The 14,272-nt window shown below is 41.0% G+C and overlaps 1 protein-coding gene across 2 annotated transcripts in view; it reads left to right on the top strand.

The window, feature by feature from the left end:
* The window catches only part of sned1 (sushi, nidogen and EGF-like domains 1), a 31,315-nt gene that overhangs the window by 3,251 nt on the left and 13,792 nt on the right, over window positions 1-14,272 (top strand). For both annotated transcript variants that reach the window (XM_081380388.1, XM_081380387.1), the window contains exons 2-15: window positions 2,765-3,052; window positions 3,325-3,465; window positions 3,596-3,758; window positions 3,871-3,996; window positions 4,320-4,433; window positions 4,892-5,005; window positions 5,578-5,691; window positions 6,063-6,113; window positions 8,760-8,867; window positions 10,189-10,281; window positions 11,115-11,246; window positions 11,578-11,697; window positions 11,889-12,005; window positions 13,637-13,780. In XM_081380388.1, the coding sequence (XP_081236514.1) occupies window positions 2,765-3,052; window positions 3,325-3,465; window positions 3,596-3,758; window positions 3,871-3,996; window positions 4,320-4,433; window positions 4,892-5,005; window positions 5,578-5,691; window positions 6,063-6,113; window positions 8,760-8,867; window positions 10,189-10,281; window positions 11,115-11,246; window positions 11,578-11,697; window positions 11,889-12,005; window positions 13,637-13,780 (1,825 nt within the window). The remainder of the gene's footprint in view (window positions 1-2,764; window positions 3,053-3,324; window positions 3,466-3,595; window positions 3,759-3,870; window positions 3,997-4,319; window positions 4,434-4,891; window positions 5,006-5,577; window positions 5,692-6,062; window positions 6,114-8,759; window positions 8,868-10,188; window positions 10,282-11,114; window positions 11,247-11,577; window positions 11,698-11,888; window positions 12,006-13,636; window positions 13,781-14,272) is intronic.

Raw genomic sequence — 14,272 nt, 5'->3', positions numbered from 1 at the left:
TTCTCTCTATGCTTTTTGCTCCTCCTCCTTTTCACTTAAGTAGCACAAATATTAGCTAAGTATGTGAGGTCATATGTGTGATTTTGTTAGGAACTGTGTAGCTTAGCATTTAATGCTTTATGTCAAGATAAGTCATATGTTATGCTAAGCTTTAAGCTAATATTTGGACTCAATTCAATTGGGGCAGCCACTGAAATTCATTTTTCTATACTGAGCTTCAGTTATTTTTCCAAGAATAGTGAATATCTTTGTATATTATTATAAGATATGAATGAGTGCAGTGCCATACAAAGGGTCATGGTTTGGCATTCTGTGGACTGCCAGTCATGATAAAGAAACCCACTATAGCCACACAAGGACCTGGAGAAAGAGGAGCCAAGGTCAACCATACAAACATATATAGCCACTTCAGCTTTTTCCTCAAATTTCTAGGAAATGCAAGTAAAAGTGTGCGTTACGATTCCATGTTTTTTCCAAGCTGATCTCTGGGTACCTTTTTTATGGAGGGATTTGTATTGCCATCCTTTTTTCCCAGGTGATTGTTTATTTTAGTATTAAAATGAAAATCAGCCCATGGAAATTGTTGATACAGTATATCCAGTGAAGAATAATAAAAATAAATAAATAACATGGTTGCAGGAGTTGCACCATGTAGACCTAGAAATAAATGTTTTAAAAAGAGTAATAATAATAATTAAAAATTTAAATGATTTTGATGTAAATAAATTTTTACATCCCACAAGATATGATTGCTTTTATTCACCTTTAGTCTGTGGTTAGATCCAACTACTCCATCCTACAGTACTTTTAATAAGATACCAGGACATGGAGGAAAAGCAGCTAATTTAACCTCTTCCAGATGCTACAAAAAGATCAGAACAAAAGCCAGCACATATTACAGCACCAGAGAATAATCGCTAATGTAGTGCTTAGTGAGATTTCCGCTGCTAATTTAGCAGCAAGGTAAGCAATTTCCATTCATTACCTCCACACACTGTTGCTACCTCTCCAATGCTTGCACCGGTCAAAACACTGCTTTCCCTATTGGCTATACAACTCTCTTTTCCCAGTTTGCTGCTTATATCATTAGCATGCAATGGTTTGGTACTGCAGTCCATTCTCAAGTGTTTTGGTCATTTGTGAAACATTTACACTAAATCACACTTTGGTTCCTGTCAAGGGTTTGTATCTGTCAGTGAACTGTGCCTGCACTTTCCATTCCTCCATCTTTTCCATCTCTCTTGCATCTCACTCTTTGTCTTTTCTTTCATTCTCCTTCTCTCACAGGGCTCCTCTCAATGACCCCAGAGTTGTGGCCCTACAGGCTTCACTCTGCTTCTCCACGTTAACCACACTCTTGCCACAGCATGCTGATGCAGAAAGGGGAAGACTGCGGTCGGCCAATTAACCAAGCACCCGAGTCAGGCCAAACAAAACTTCCTCTACTGTTTTTACAGCAAAGGCCTCAGAATTATGGTTTCCATACGCATGGGGAGGGGAGAAAAAAGGCCATGTGTCTGACATCGCCTTTGTTGCTGTTGCTTCTGCCAGAGTTGGATGCAGATGAGGGAAATTAAGGGACAGGGTAGTTGGCATTAGGGGGCGAACACCTGGAGAGGAGTGTGTCTAAGCAGGTGCAAACTGACTAGCATATGTTAGACACACTCTCTCACTGTAGCTCTGTGCTGTGATAATATGATATGGTGCAGAGAGGTGACTGGTAGTATTTCTCTAATATAAATCAGAGAACAGTTTAGGTGAGTCACAGTTCAGAAAGGATTTCAAATGTCCAATCTTTCCACTGGAGGAAAATTTGGTTGCAAAAACTACAATTAAATGGTGAAGCAGGGCGCACAGTCAAAATTTATTTCACAGACACCGATTTGCCTGTTCAGTGAATTTGCTTTGATATTCATATCAGTTTAGTAACACTGTGGCCCTGTGAATGCTTTAAGGTTTCTTCTATGTCAGCTTGGCAGGACATTCATCACAGGAGTAGACACAGTCAACAGAGCAAGGCCAGTGGTCAGCTAAGCAAGTGTTGGGCTCTGTGGTTACTTTAGAGGCAGTTATTAGGACCTCACCCTCTAAAACCACTTCTAGTAGACAGGAGCCAGGGCAGGTGTGTCAGAGTGTGTATGCGTGTCTGAACAGTACTCCGGTTTTCTCAGCTGCAAGACGTGGATGTCTGGCAGAACAAGGCAGCTGTCTGTTCCCTGATGGGAAAAGGATACATCTGCCACAGGAGCCTGCCTCACTCTTTCATCATGCAATGCTACTGCTCACTCTCGAGTGTCAACACAGTGCTGGACACCTCAGCTTGTCTCCGCTTATCCCCAGTCAGCATGTCCCATACATCATAGCCATCAGATGACTGTTCCAGGACTTTCACAATATCTACTCCAAGAGTCACTACAAGAAACTGAGTTTTTGATGGTTTGAAGTTCTCCTGCTTGGAAACAGTCCTTGTAAAATCATTTGATTTCTGTTGGTCTATGATTTCTTGACTCTGCAGTACTCCTGAGTGAACTAACCCAGTCTCTGTCGTCAGGTATACCTGAGTGTGGAAAGAATTTAATTGAGATGAAATATGTTATTTGTGCAACTCAGAATGTAAATGTCCAAACATGCAGCTCATGGTGTGGTAAAACTTCAGCAGTGGAATCTGGGAATGAGTCCCAGGAAGGTGAGCTGAAGGAAGCTTTGTGTGCCGACTCTGCTAACCCAGAGCATGTACTTGTTCTTTTTTCCCCGTGTCTTCTAGGTCAACAACAATGGCCTGGTGTCATTCTTGAGGGAGGTGTCCCAGTTCACCCCTGTGGCATTCCCTATTGCTGGAGACCGCAGGGTGGTGGCTCCGTTCTGGGCAGATGTAGACAACCGGAGGGCAGGAAAAGTCTTTTATCGAGATAGCAAAGATCCTGCTATCCTGAGAAGAGCAACTGCAGACACTAATCATTACTTCCCTGAGTTCCCTATGTTTGTCACCACATGGGTTCTGATTGCTACCTGGCATCAAGTCACATTTTTTGGTGGCACCTCAATAACTCCGGTACCAAGTTCATGTCCTTTAAACTAACAAAATCAAACCAGCATTTGTTTTCTATAGAATACCATCTAGCAGAGTTTCTCAACTCTGGCCCTCAAGGTCAACTGTCCAGTAGGATTTAGCTCCAACCCTGGTCAAAATTAAACTCTGCAGGACAGTGGATCTCGAGGGCCAGAGTTAAGAAACCCTGATCTAACATAAAATAATAATAATAATAATAATAATAATTGCATACTGGTTGTGGCAACTGACTTGCCCTCTGCTCTATTCTAAAGGTCAATACATTTCAAGTAGTTCTTATCACAGATGGTGAGCTCTCCTTCACCATCTTCCAGTACCACAATATTACCTGGACAACAGGGATGCATGCTACCAGTGGTGGTGACCTAGCAGGCTTGGGGGGCATAGCTGCACAGGTAAGGTCATTGCCTTTACTTTTCAGCTCCGTCATGGATTTTTAATCTTGACTGAAATTACTGTAGTGAAATTAAATTATGAAAGAATCCACTCTGAGAGAACTCTCCCACACTTCCACTCTCTTCCTAGGCAGGTTTTAACGCTGGTGATGGGAGGCGCTATTTCAACATCCCAGGCTCTCGGACAGATGATATTGTAGAAGTTGAAACCACCACGAATGTGGGCTATCCTGGTCGTTGGGTCTTTCGTATTGATGATTCTCAGGTGCAAGTGGGTAGCTGCAATGACTCAGGTACACCACCAAATGAAAGCAAAAGAAAAATCCAGCAAATTAGAAAACATTATAGACAGTACAAACAGGAAAATATAAGTCTGCTCAGACTCTTTTCTATTGTCCTCCTCAGCTTTGGTCTGTGCTAACTTAAGGCCCTGTCAAAATGGTGGCCGTTGCATTGACGACTGCATCACAGGAAATCCCTCCTTCACTTGCTCGTGTTTATCTGGCTTCACTGGACGCAGGTGCCAGATAGGTAAACGAATGATGAAATCCTTCCATCTCCAACAACCCGTACTCATCCTATTTGTTCGTTCTTGCCAGGAAAGAGGAACTCAACTTGTAAAAGCAGAATTCCACCCTGCAAGCCAGGGGGACAACCTGAGAGAGAGAATTTCCCCTGGTCACATCTGTATGTAATATGCATACAGTAGAGTCAGTCCAACGTTTTGCTGTGGTCAATTCATTACCCTTTCCTCCACCCCCTGGACTTTAGGATTCCCTAATGTTTTCATTCTTGTGTGCACGTCTAATAAAAGTCACATGTCATATTTGTCGTTCTTTTCTGTGTTTTGATAGAGGTTGATGAGTGCTCCTCATACCCCTGTCAGAATGGAGGCACATGTATGGACAAAATCAACCACTTCATCTGCCTGTGTCCACTGGGATTCATAGGGACAACATGTGAGACGGGTAAATATCTGATTCTTCAATTATCTGACTCCAATTTCAATAATGCATTGCACGCTAAGTTCATCACAAGAAAACTTCATGGTATTGCTCCAATAATCAATAAGAAACTTGCATTTCTCCAATGTCCAATGCAGGCTCTTCTAAAAAAGTAGGCCAATGAGGTCTAAAATAGCGAGTGAAAAAGGATGCGAGTTTGAACGTAGTAAGCTCTTCTTTTCGTGCTGTGGCCTCTCTCCTAACTGACTTCGTCCTCCCCTCCTCCCTTAGCACTCTGCTGGCTTGAACCTCCTTCTCGTTCCCACAGTCCAGCCTGCAGAGATGTATCAAACCTCTAATACCTTTCACAGCCAGAAGTGCATAGTTTCAGAGTGAGGGGAACGGTGTGGAGGATATATTAATCAGCTGAATAAATATTCAGTGTGTGTGTATGTGTGTGTGTCTGTGTTTATTGCCTGCAGACATAGATGAGTGCCAAGAGACCCCATGTCTCAATGGAGCACAGTGCATAGAGGGTGTCGGCAACTTCACCTGCGTATGCCAAGCAGGTTATACTGGGTTCCTATGTGAGTCAGGTGAGTACGGATCTTGGGAGTGTCACTGAAAGGCCACAGCTTTCCCCAGGGAACATTTCCTTTTTTCCGCATTAGGCACACACTTATTCATTTGACAGATGGTTTTATCTAGACTGACTGCATGAAGACTGCTATAGTGCAATACTTTTAAGGGCAGCTAGTAAATGGAATTATATTATCAGTTACTTTGTTTTCTATTCCTGTGTTTTCATATTAGGTCAGGTTTTATGTTCCAAATATCTCTAAGCAAACCTCGATCTGACTTTTTTAGGAAAAAGCACTGACATGATTCCCCCTGCTTAACAAATTGGGCTTCTCACAATGGAGGTTATTGATGACAAGCCCAGTTGGGAAGTACTTTGGAAACTAAACCGCTGACCTTTGCATATCTTGAACCCTTGTTTCTACATGAGACCAGATTATTGTTAATGCTAGACACCTGGTCAATGAAACCATATACCTGCATGAACTTTTATACATCCCCACATCTTAAGATACTGATACAGTCCAAACCAAGCTGTTCCAGTATCTGTATCTGCACTGACAAATGAATCTTGTGTTTTTGAATACAGACATCAATGAATGTGCATCCATGCCATGTTTGAATGGAGGTGTATGTGTAGACCTGCTGAATAACTACACCTGCACCTGTACGGCAAACTTCACTGGAAGCCACTGTGAGACAGGTGTGCTTTTACTCTCTTGAGTTCAACCCACCATCTTACTTTATATATGCCAGCCACAACACATTACCCAGTCTTTGTTTTTGTTTCCCTTTGCAATGGGAAAAATGTTTAATCATAGAAGATGTTTACACAGCCAGCCACCTACTTTCCCCTTTATATTTGGCCTGCTGTAACATTTTCCAACTGGGATCAACACAAAGAAATTGAAAAAAAGAAATTAATAAAGAAAAGGGAATGCTCTAGAATAACTATGGCTTCAGACCACGTGTCTGACTAATTGAACTGATTCATTTTTCTAATTTATTGTTCATGTACTAGATCAGGCTGACCCCAGAATATAATATAAAAAAATATATTTTCCCTTAAAACAGAGTTAGTTGTCATGGAAAATTCCTCTACGACCGATGCTGCAAATCAGACAGGTAAGTAAATGTTCTTCAAGTTCCTGCTAAGGTTAATCTCTTAAGGCCCATTCACACCAAGAATGATAACTATAAAGTAGGGCTGGAGGAATTAATGTGTTTATCTTTGCGATTAATTTGAAATGTTTAATGCATTTAAAAAAAAAATACCCAATTGACTCAGCACTTTTTTTGCCTCGATTTAATGACTTAAATGACCTGTTGCGGCAGCTATTGTGACTAACTCACCCTGTCATGATGGAGAAGGACAAGGATGGAGTTTTAGGAGGAATGTTTGCATTTAAAAAATTGCCTGATGGCGCATTTGAAAAAACAAAGATGGTGTGTACAATTTGCAAAGCTGAATTAAAATACCATAGAAGCAATTTGTCTTTAATATACCATTTACAAGCAAAGCACCCAGGTGCTAGCAACGTAACTAGCGAGGCTACAGGAGGGCCTCGCCAATCCATGTTACTGCAGTATATACAGTGGGGAGAGCAAGTATTTGATACACTGCCGATTTTGCAGGTTTTCCCACTTACAAAGCATGTAGAAGTCTGTAATTTTTATCATAGGTACTCTTCAACTGTGAGTGACGGAATCTAAAAAAAAATCCAGAAAATCACATTGTGTGATTTTTAAGTAATTCATTTGCATTTTATTGCATGACATAAGTATTTGATACATCAGAAAAGCAGAACTTAATATTTGGTACAGAAACCTTTGTTTGCAATTACAGAGATCATACGTTTCCTGTAGTTCTTGACCAGGTTTGCACACACTGCAGCAGGGATTTTGGCCCAGTCCTCCATACAGACCTTCTCCAGGTTTCGGGGCTGTCGCTGGGTAATACGGACTTTCAGCTTCCTCCAAAGATTTTCTATTGTGTTCAGGTCTGGAGACTGGCTAGGCCACTCCAGGACCTTGAGATGATTCTTACAGAGCCACTCCTTAGTTGCCCTGGCTGTGTGTTTCGGGTTGTTGTCATGCTGGAAGACCCAGCCACGACCCATCTTCAATGCTCTTACTGAGGGAAGGAGGTTGCTGGCCAAGATCTCGCGATACATGGCCCCATCCATCCTCCCCTCAATACGGTGCAGTCGTCCTGTCCCCTTTGCAGAAAAGCATCCCCAAAGAATGATGTTTCCACCTCCATGCTTCACGGTTGGGATGGTGTTCTTGGGGTTGTACTCATCCTTCTTCTTCTTTCAAACACAGCGAGTGGAGTTTAGACCAAAAAGCTCTATTTTTGTCTCATCAGACCACATGACCTTCTCCCATTCCTCCTCTGGATCATCCAGATGGTCATTGGCAAACTTCAGACAGGCCTGGACATGCGCTGGCTTGAGCAGGGGGACCTTGCTTGCGCTGCAGGATTTTAATCCATGACGGCGTAGTGTGTTACTACTAATGGTTTTCTTTGAGATTGTGGTCCTAGCTTTCTTCAGGTCATTGACCAGGTCCTTCCGTGTAGTTCTGGGCTGATCCCTCACCTTCCTCATGATCATTGATGCCCCACGAGGTGAGATCTTGCATGGTGCCCCAGACCGAGGGAGATTGACCGTCATCTTGAACTTCTTCCATTTTCTAATAATTGCGCCAACAGTTGTTGCCTTCTGACCAAGCTGCTTGCCTATTGTCCTGTAGCCCATCCCAGCGTTGTGCAGGTCTACTATTTTGTCCTTACACAGCTCTCTGGTCTTGGCCATTGTGGAGAGGTTGGAGTCTGTTTGACTGAGTGTGTGGACAGGCGTCTTTTATACAGGTAACGAGTTCAAACAGGTGCCGTTTATACAGGTAATGAGAGGAGAACAGGAGGGCTTATTAAAGAAAAACTAACAGGTCTGTGAGATCCGGAATTCTTACTGGTTGGTAGGTGATCAAATACTTATGCCATGCAATAAAATGCTAATTCATTATTTAAAAATCATACAATGTGATTTTCTGGATTTTTGTTTTAGATTCCGTCTCTCACAGTTGAAGTGTATCTATGATAAAAATTACAGACCTCTACATGCTTTGTAAGTAGGACAACCTGCTAAATCGGCAGTGTATTTATAATGTTGTTGCACACATTTTATTTGATGGGAACAACTACTCTGTGGTTCTGAGGAGAGTCTGTTTACAGTTCACAAGATGTCATTAAAATATTATTTTAAATATACTTCCTTTGTGTTGTTTAATTTAATTAGATGATTATACGTTTAAATATTGATCATTACAAGCTTGGGGGAAAATGCAATTAATCGTGATTAATCACAGCAAATTGTGCGATTAATGCGTTTTTTTTTTTATCGATTCCCAGCCCTACTATAAAGATAACGTTAAAGATATTGTTCTAAAAATTGTTCTAAATATAAAAGAATTGAACAACCACAACTGAAACCACAACTGTAAAATTAATGTCACCAGTAAATGGTATTGTTGGAATTTACTTTCAGAGAAAAAAAAATTCCAGCTGATTAAAAATAAAAACATTGACGGCCAATCAGAATCCATCTGATTTAAAGAGCTCAAAACTGCAGCACTCTTAAAATAAACAGAAAGATATTGTGTATTTGTGTGGACGCCAATATAGTTATTGTTATAGTTATTGCTCTTGGTGTGAATGGGTCTTTAATCTCTTTCGTTAAAGATCACACATATGTAATATTTCACTTTCAGTTCCCTGTGATGGAGAGAGTTGTGAAAAACGTCAAATCTGCGAGCACATTGGCTCTGGACACTACAACTGCACCTGCATCCCCGGTTACTATGGTGACGATTGTGAAGGTACAGTACTTTCAGACTTTAATGCACAGTAGTTATTTTCCTCAAGCAATTGGGCAGGAATATGGCACAGAGGAAGAACAAGGCAGACATCACTATCCCACAGGAATTTGAAGCACTGCCTGAGGAAGACTATGCAGCCTTGATGGATGAGCATAATTATCCAAACCTACACAGCCTCACCCAGTTTACTGCTCAGACCTTGCAGCAAGTCGCTTGATGTTGTAAATAATTGCTTTATGGCACTTTTTACTACTTTACCAACAAGAGGAAGGGCTCTTGTCTAGACTTAAAAGGGCCTCTGTTTTATGAGACAGTCCTAATGTTTGGAATTCATTTCCTTGCAACAAAGCAAATGAGATGTGTTTGGACGCTCTGACACCCAACCACAAAATTACAAAGACTTGGGTTATGAAGATGACATGAGGTACAACATCCTCATCTTCTGCTTTATCTCATTTAGTTGTACCTTGTCAGTCAGCGTCCCTGCTCCCAGGGTCACTGTGTCCACTGCACACTTTGTCCCTCAAGATTTAAAAGCACTTTGTGAGCTGCAGCAAATTCACCCTATTCCCCTTGGAGATGAAATAACCATTGATGCTTGTATAGACTCTCCTAAATCTCCAGAATACCTTCCTGCCCGGCTCACTTGGAATGTGTAGTGGAAAAAGTTGTGCAGTCCACTCAGAAAGAGAAGGCAGAAGCTCTCAGAGAGAACCCAGGAGTGTCTAATGGGGCACAGAGATCAAAGACACCGACCTTAAAGACAACAAATGAAAATGGCTCCAGCGAATTAACAACCTATTAACTGCCCCAAGGGTCATACATTTTGATCAAAACCATGTTACATATTATCAGAAAAATAACACCCTCACGTAAGGAAGCAATTTAACAGTGATACAGCAACTTACTTTGATCCACTGCTGCAATTAATGCGGGAAGAAGAAAATAAAGTCTTCCAGTATGGAAAAGCTGCACAGAATACTGACTTACAGTCGTTCAGCACACTATGAACTGTGAAGAAAATGTTGCGGGAAAAACTGCACCCAAGAAACTGTAAAAAAACTGTTTCATCAAAAAACTGTACAACAAATCCCACTACAGAACACTATTTGTAACCCCACACACACACAATGTAACATTCCCACACACGCTTCCACTGAATTTACACTTTGTGCCAATTTGACTGATGTGAAGAGAGAGCAACATATTTTTGAATATTTAGAATGTTTACTTAACCAGAAGAGTGAAAACTATGCTGAGCTCCTTCCAAAAGTATTTTTATCTGCCTCTTTCTCTCTACTTCACATTTAAATCCCTACAGAGGAGTGCCCCTGTCAGAACGGAGGAGTTTGTGTTGATGTGAATGGCACCTGTGAATGTCCGACAGGCTTCACTGGACTCTACTGTCAGTTTGGTATGTATTAACTGCAAACAAATGCAGAATAGATTTCTCATAGACTCAAACTTCCAAAGACCATATTAAGGTATGGGAGGTCCATTTTACGGTATGCAGTGTGTTTGTTAGGACAATAATGCTAATTGTTGATCTACATTAAGAGGGAGTTTGTCTGGTTTCTACTGTGAAAGGCTATTCGAAAAGATTGTAGAAAAGATAAGTATAGTGAATTAAAAATGTTGTTGTTTTTTCCATCACCAGGCCTAACAGCCCAGTTGGGAAGTACTTTGGAAACTAAACCGCTGACCTTTGCATATCTTGAACCCTTGTTTCTACATGAGACCAGATTATTGTTAATGCTAGACACCAGGCATTAAAAATGTCAGTTGGACACAAGTAACTACCAAGTGACAAATCGTGAATCGTTACATCGCTGTTCCACCTGCATGATTCTTTTGTCCTGAGGAAAGCTAACCAATAAATGGGTTATAATCATACCTTAATTCAGACCCTACTCCTGGAGACCCACTGTCCTGCAAAGTTTATTTCCATCATGCTTAAGCGCACTTGCCTGTGTGATTCTTAAGAGCTTCATTAGCTGGGTCAGGTGTGTTAAATTCTGCAGAGCATTGGGTTAAAGACCTCTGCTGTACTAAATCGTTTATTTTTGGAAATTCATCACATTGAGAGCTGTTCTGCATGATGATGATGATGATTGATGATGATGATGATGAAGGAAGGCACTAAAAGTCTGAGAATCATAAGAGTCTGAAAAGAGTCTGTCAATCATAAGCAACATGCTTTATTGATCAGTAGTTGTACTGCAAAAAATGGATTTTTTCACTCCTTAGAGGTAACACAAACACCCTGTAGTAACAACAGACCATGTCCGGATGGAGGCCCATGCTTGGAATATGGCGGCACGTACCTCTGCACCTGCCAAACCGGTGTCGACTTCGATCACAAGGACTTCTACCCATATGGTAAGAGCCCTGGAGAGCCTTGAAGCCTTGTGCTGAGCATGGTCTCCATGACAAATGAGCAAAAACTGTGCCAGGTCGTCAGGATGGCAAAGGTCCCCAAAGCAATGAAGTCGTTATGTTGAGTAAATGAAAAAAGAACGATTTATTTGTATGTTGACATAATGTGAAGGTAAAGTTTCAACTTGGCTATTAAAATACACAGAGGATCTATACTGTGGTGTGCATTTAAATGAAATCATTCCAACACACACAAATAAAAGTTACTAGTGAATGGTAAAAGCGATCACCTGCTGTGAGGGAACGTGGTGAAGCCGATGTGTGTGTTTTTCAGTACAGCCCCGATCGGCCTGCGATTCTTCACCGTGTCAGAATGGGGGGTATTGCTATGAGACAGATGGAGGCTACATCTGTGAGTGCAAGCATGGCTACAGAGGCCAGCATTGTGAAAGAGGTATGTTACATCTGCCATCCTTGTTAACATTTTGTCTTTTCCATGCTTACACATTAAAAGGTAGTCACATTCTCAGTAATTCGATCACTGTGCATGATATTATGTAATGCATCACATATTCATTTCACAGAAGTCATTTTGCCTACTCGCAGATACATAAGGCATTTAATTTCCTCTTTTTTTTTCCTCAGTCAGATTAAGTTCCTGTGCCTCTGGTCCCTGTCGTAATGGAGGCTCTTGTAAAGAAGAAGCTGACAGCTACCGGTGTGTCTGCCCCTACCGTTTCACAGGGAAACACTGTGAAGTGGGTAAGTGTTTAGTTCAAGACAATTTTCTTGCAATAAGTGTTTTTTTGCTGTGGATGTAAATGCATTTTGATTATGTTTTTTTTATAAAAGTCTTATTAGTTTGCTAAGCATAAAGGCCCTTTCACACCAAACATGTTTCACATGAAAATTTTGAATAATAGATTCCTATAAAGCTATTTATGCCAGATGAATATTTGCCTGCCACCAAAGCAGTTTCATTTTTTTTTTTTTCATCCAGCAATAAAACGTGCCAGCAAATACAATTTGAGATTTGGATCAAGTGTCCGACACCTACAGAAACAATATTAGAGCATTTAGTAGTGCAAACAAACGCACTCAAAGCAGCGTTGAAAGTTTGTACTCCACGTGAGCAGCCTGAACATACATAAAACATTTGCATTTTATGAACCCTGTGAACTACATGGATAGCTAGAGAGATTAGTGAGGTTTTTCTTTTTGCAAAAAAATGTTTCTCATACATTAAAGGCGCATTGCGCAAGTCTCTGAGTTTTTGCAGAACTATGCCCCCTCTGGCGACAAGCGAAACTGCAACCAGAGGTGTGCACGCTCATGACGTCACGCCCAGTCTCAAATTCCGACCCGAATCCCTCTTATTTATTTTACTGTACAGGATTATAGAGGCAATCACAGTGATCAGAGAAGGGCTCATTCAGCCCATCAGGCAATTGTTTAAGCATGTATGGGTTAGAAAAAACGGTATTTTTAACATGAAATGTTGCGCAATGCACCTTTAACGCTCCAGCATATAAACACACCAGTCAGTTTGCAGCATTTTTTTTTCGCCACAGTTTTTATATTTAAATCTTATTCTTTTTGCATGAATGTATTTTTACTACATTAAAAACTAGATTTGTCAAAAAAGATTGTCAGAAAATATATACATTTGTTTGTTACGGTACATGCGGATCATACTAAGATTTTTTTGTTTTAAAAGCTGGGTAATGATTGCAAAATGAATTACATTCATAGCAAAATGTACATTTGTGTTGCACCCTCTATTGTAGGGGCATGAATTTCCATTTCCTTCTGTCTGGTCCATTCGTCTGTGATTCTTTCGCATTTTGTTTGCCTTAAAAAGACCTAAGTGTGTGCAAGTATGTTACTGTAAATTACCAGTTACAGTTGTTACAGATGTTACAGTTCTCATTCACCCTTCCTCTCCTCTTTTCTGGTCAAATGGAATAATGTAATCATGTTTGGAAAATGGCATTTCCGCACACACAGAGCGCCATAAAACTGTACAAAGATAAAAGCCCTTCAAAGCCAAGATGCTTTTCATCTCTAGATTTTCATTATCCCAACTTTGTCCCACATTAGAGTTGTGCAACTGTTTGGCCTTATGTAATGATCCAATTTGTTGGAGTTTGTTCAACACTTGGATTCCTCACATGTTGGAAAAACAACTTGCCCTGGCACATGCATGAAAAGCTGTTTCTCTTTCTTAGTGCTACTGTAATGATCAATGATTTCTCACACATGTTGGCCTCGTTTAGACGCACACATTGCCGTGCTTTCTTTCATAATAAAACTGTGCAAATGTCCAGTTTATGCACACACGTGTACACAGAACTGTACCAACTGTCCATGACGGTTTAAACCTTTATGTTTAGGAAAGCCGGATCCTTGTGCTTCCAGTCCCTGTCTGAACGGGGGGACATGTTTCCACTACATTGGTAAATACAAATGTGAGTGCTCCCCATCCTTCATAGGAAGACACTGCGAGATCAACAAAGGATCCAATCCAGCTTTGGAGGGTAATCAAACTCTGTTTTACCTACGAAGTACACTGAGCTGTTTGCCAACACGACAGGAATCAGGAGCTCACACGGCTCTTTGCAGTAGTCACTATTCAGTCATTTAGGTGTAAGTGATATGCATGTTAGGAGGAGAACAGCAGTAGTCCATCTTCATTCAGATGATGCCAGGACTAAGCAGCAGGTGCCAGTTCCTGCAGTAAAGCTGGGTTGTGTGACGCCTCCAGAGACGGAGCTAGATAAAGTACTCAGTGCATTTGATACTCTCTCTGAACAGGGGTTATAACTCTGCTCTGTTACTGTTGATTCTACAGGGTTTTTCACAAAGTGCAGTTAAATTTGTGTCCTGCTGTTCCGTGATAGGATGAAATACCATCCCCTTGTCACCTAAAACATTTCACAAAAAGGATGTTTTTACAGCTTCACTCTATTTATGGATCTGCTCGTGGCTGTAAATGTAGCCATGTGTTATTGGGTAAAGTGAGACAGGTT

Source organism: Scardinius erythrophthalmus, assembly GCF_964197995.2.
Source record: "Scardinius erythrophthalmus genome assembly, chromosome: 12".
In the NCBI taxonomy this organism is placed as follows: domain Eukaryota; kingdom Metazoa; phylum Chordata; class Actinopteri; order Cypriniformes; family Leuciscidae; genus Scardinius; species Scardinius erythrophthalmus.
The sequence above is the reverse complement of the archived record's forward strand: the minus strand, read 5'-3'. Positions and strand labels throughout refer to the sequence as shown.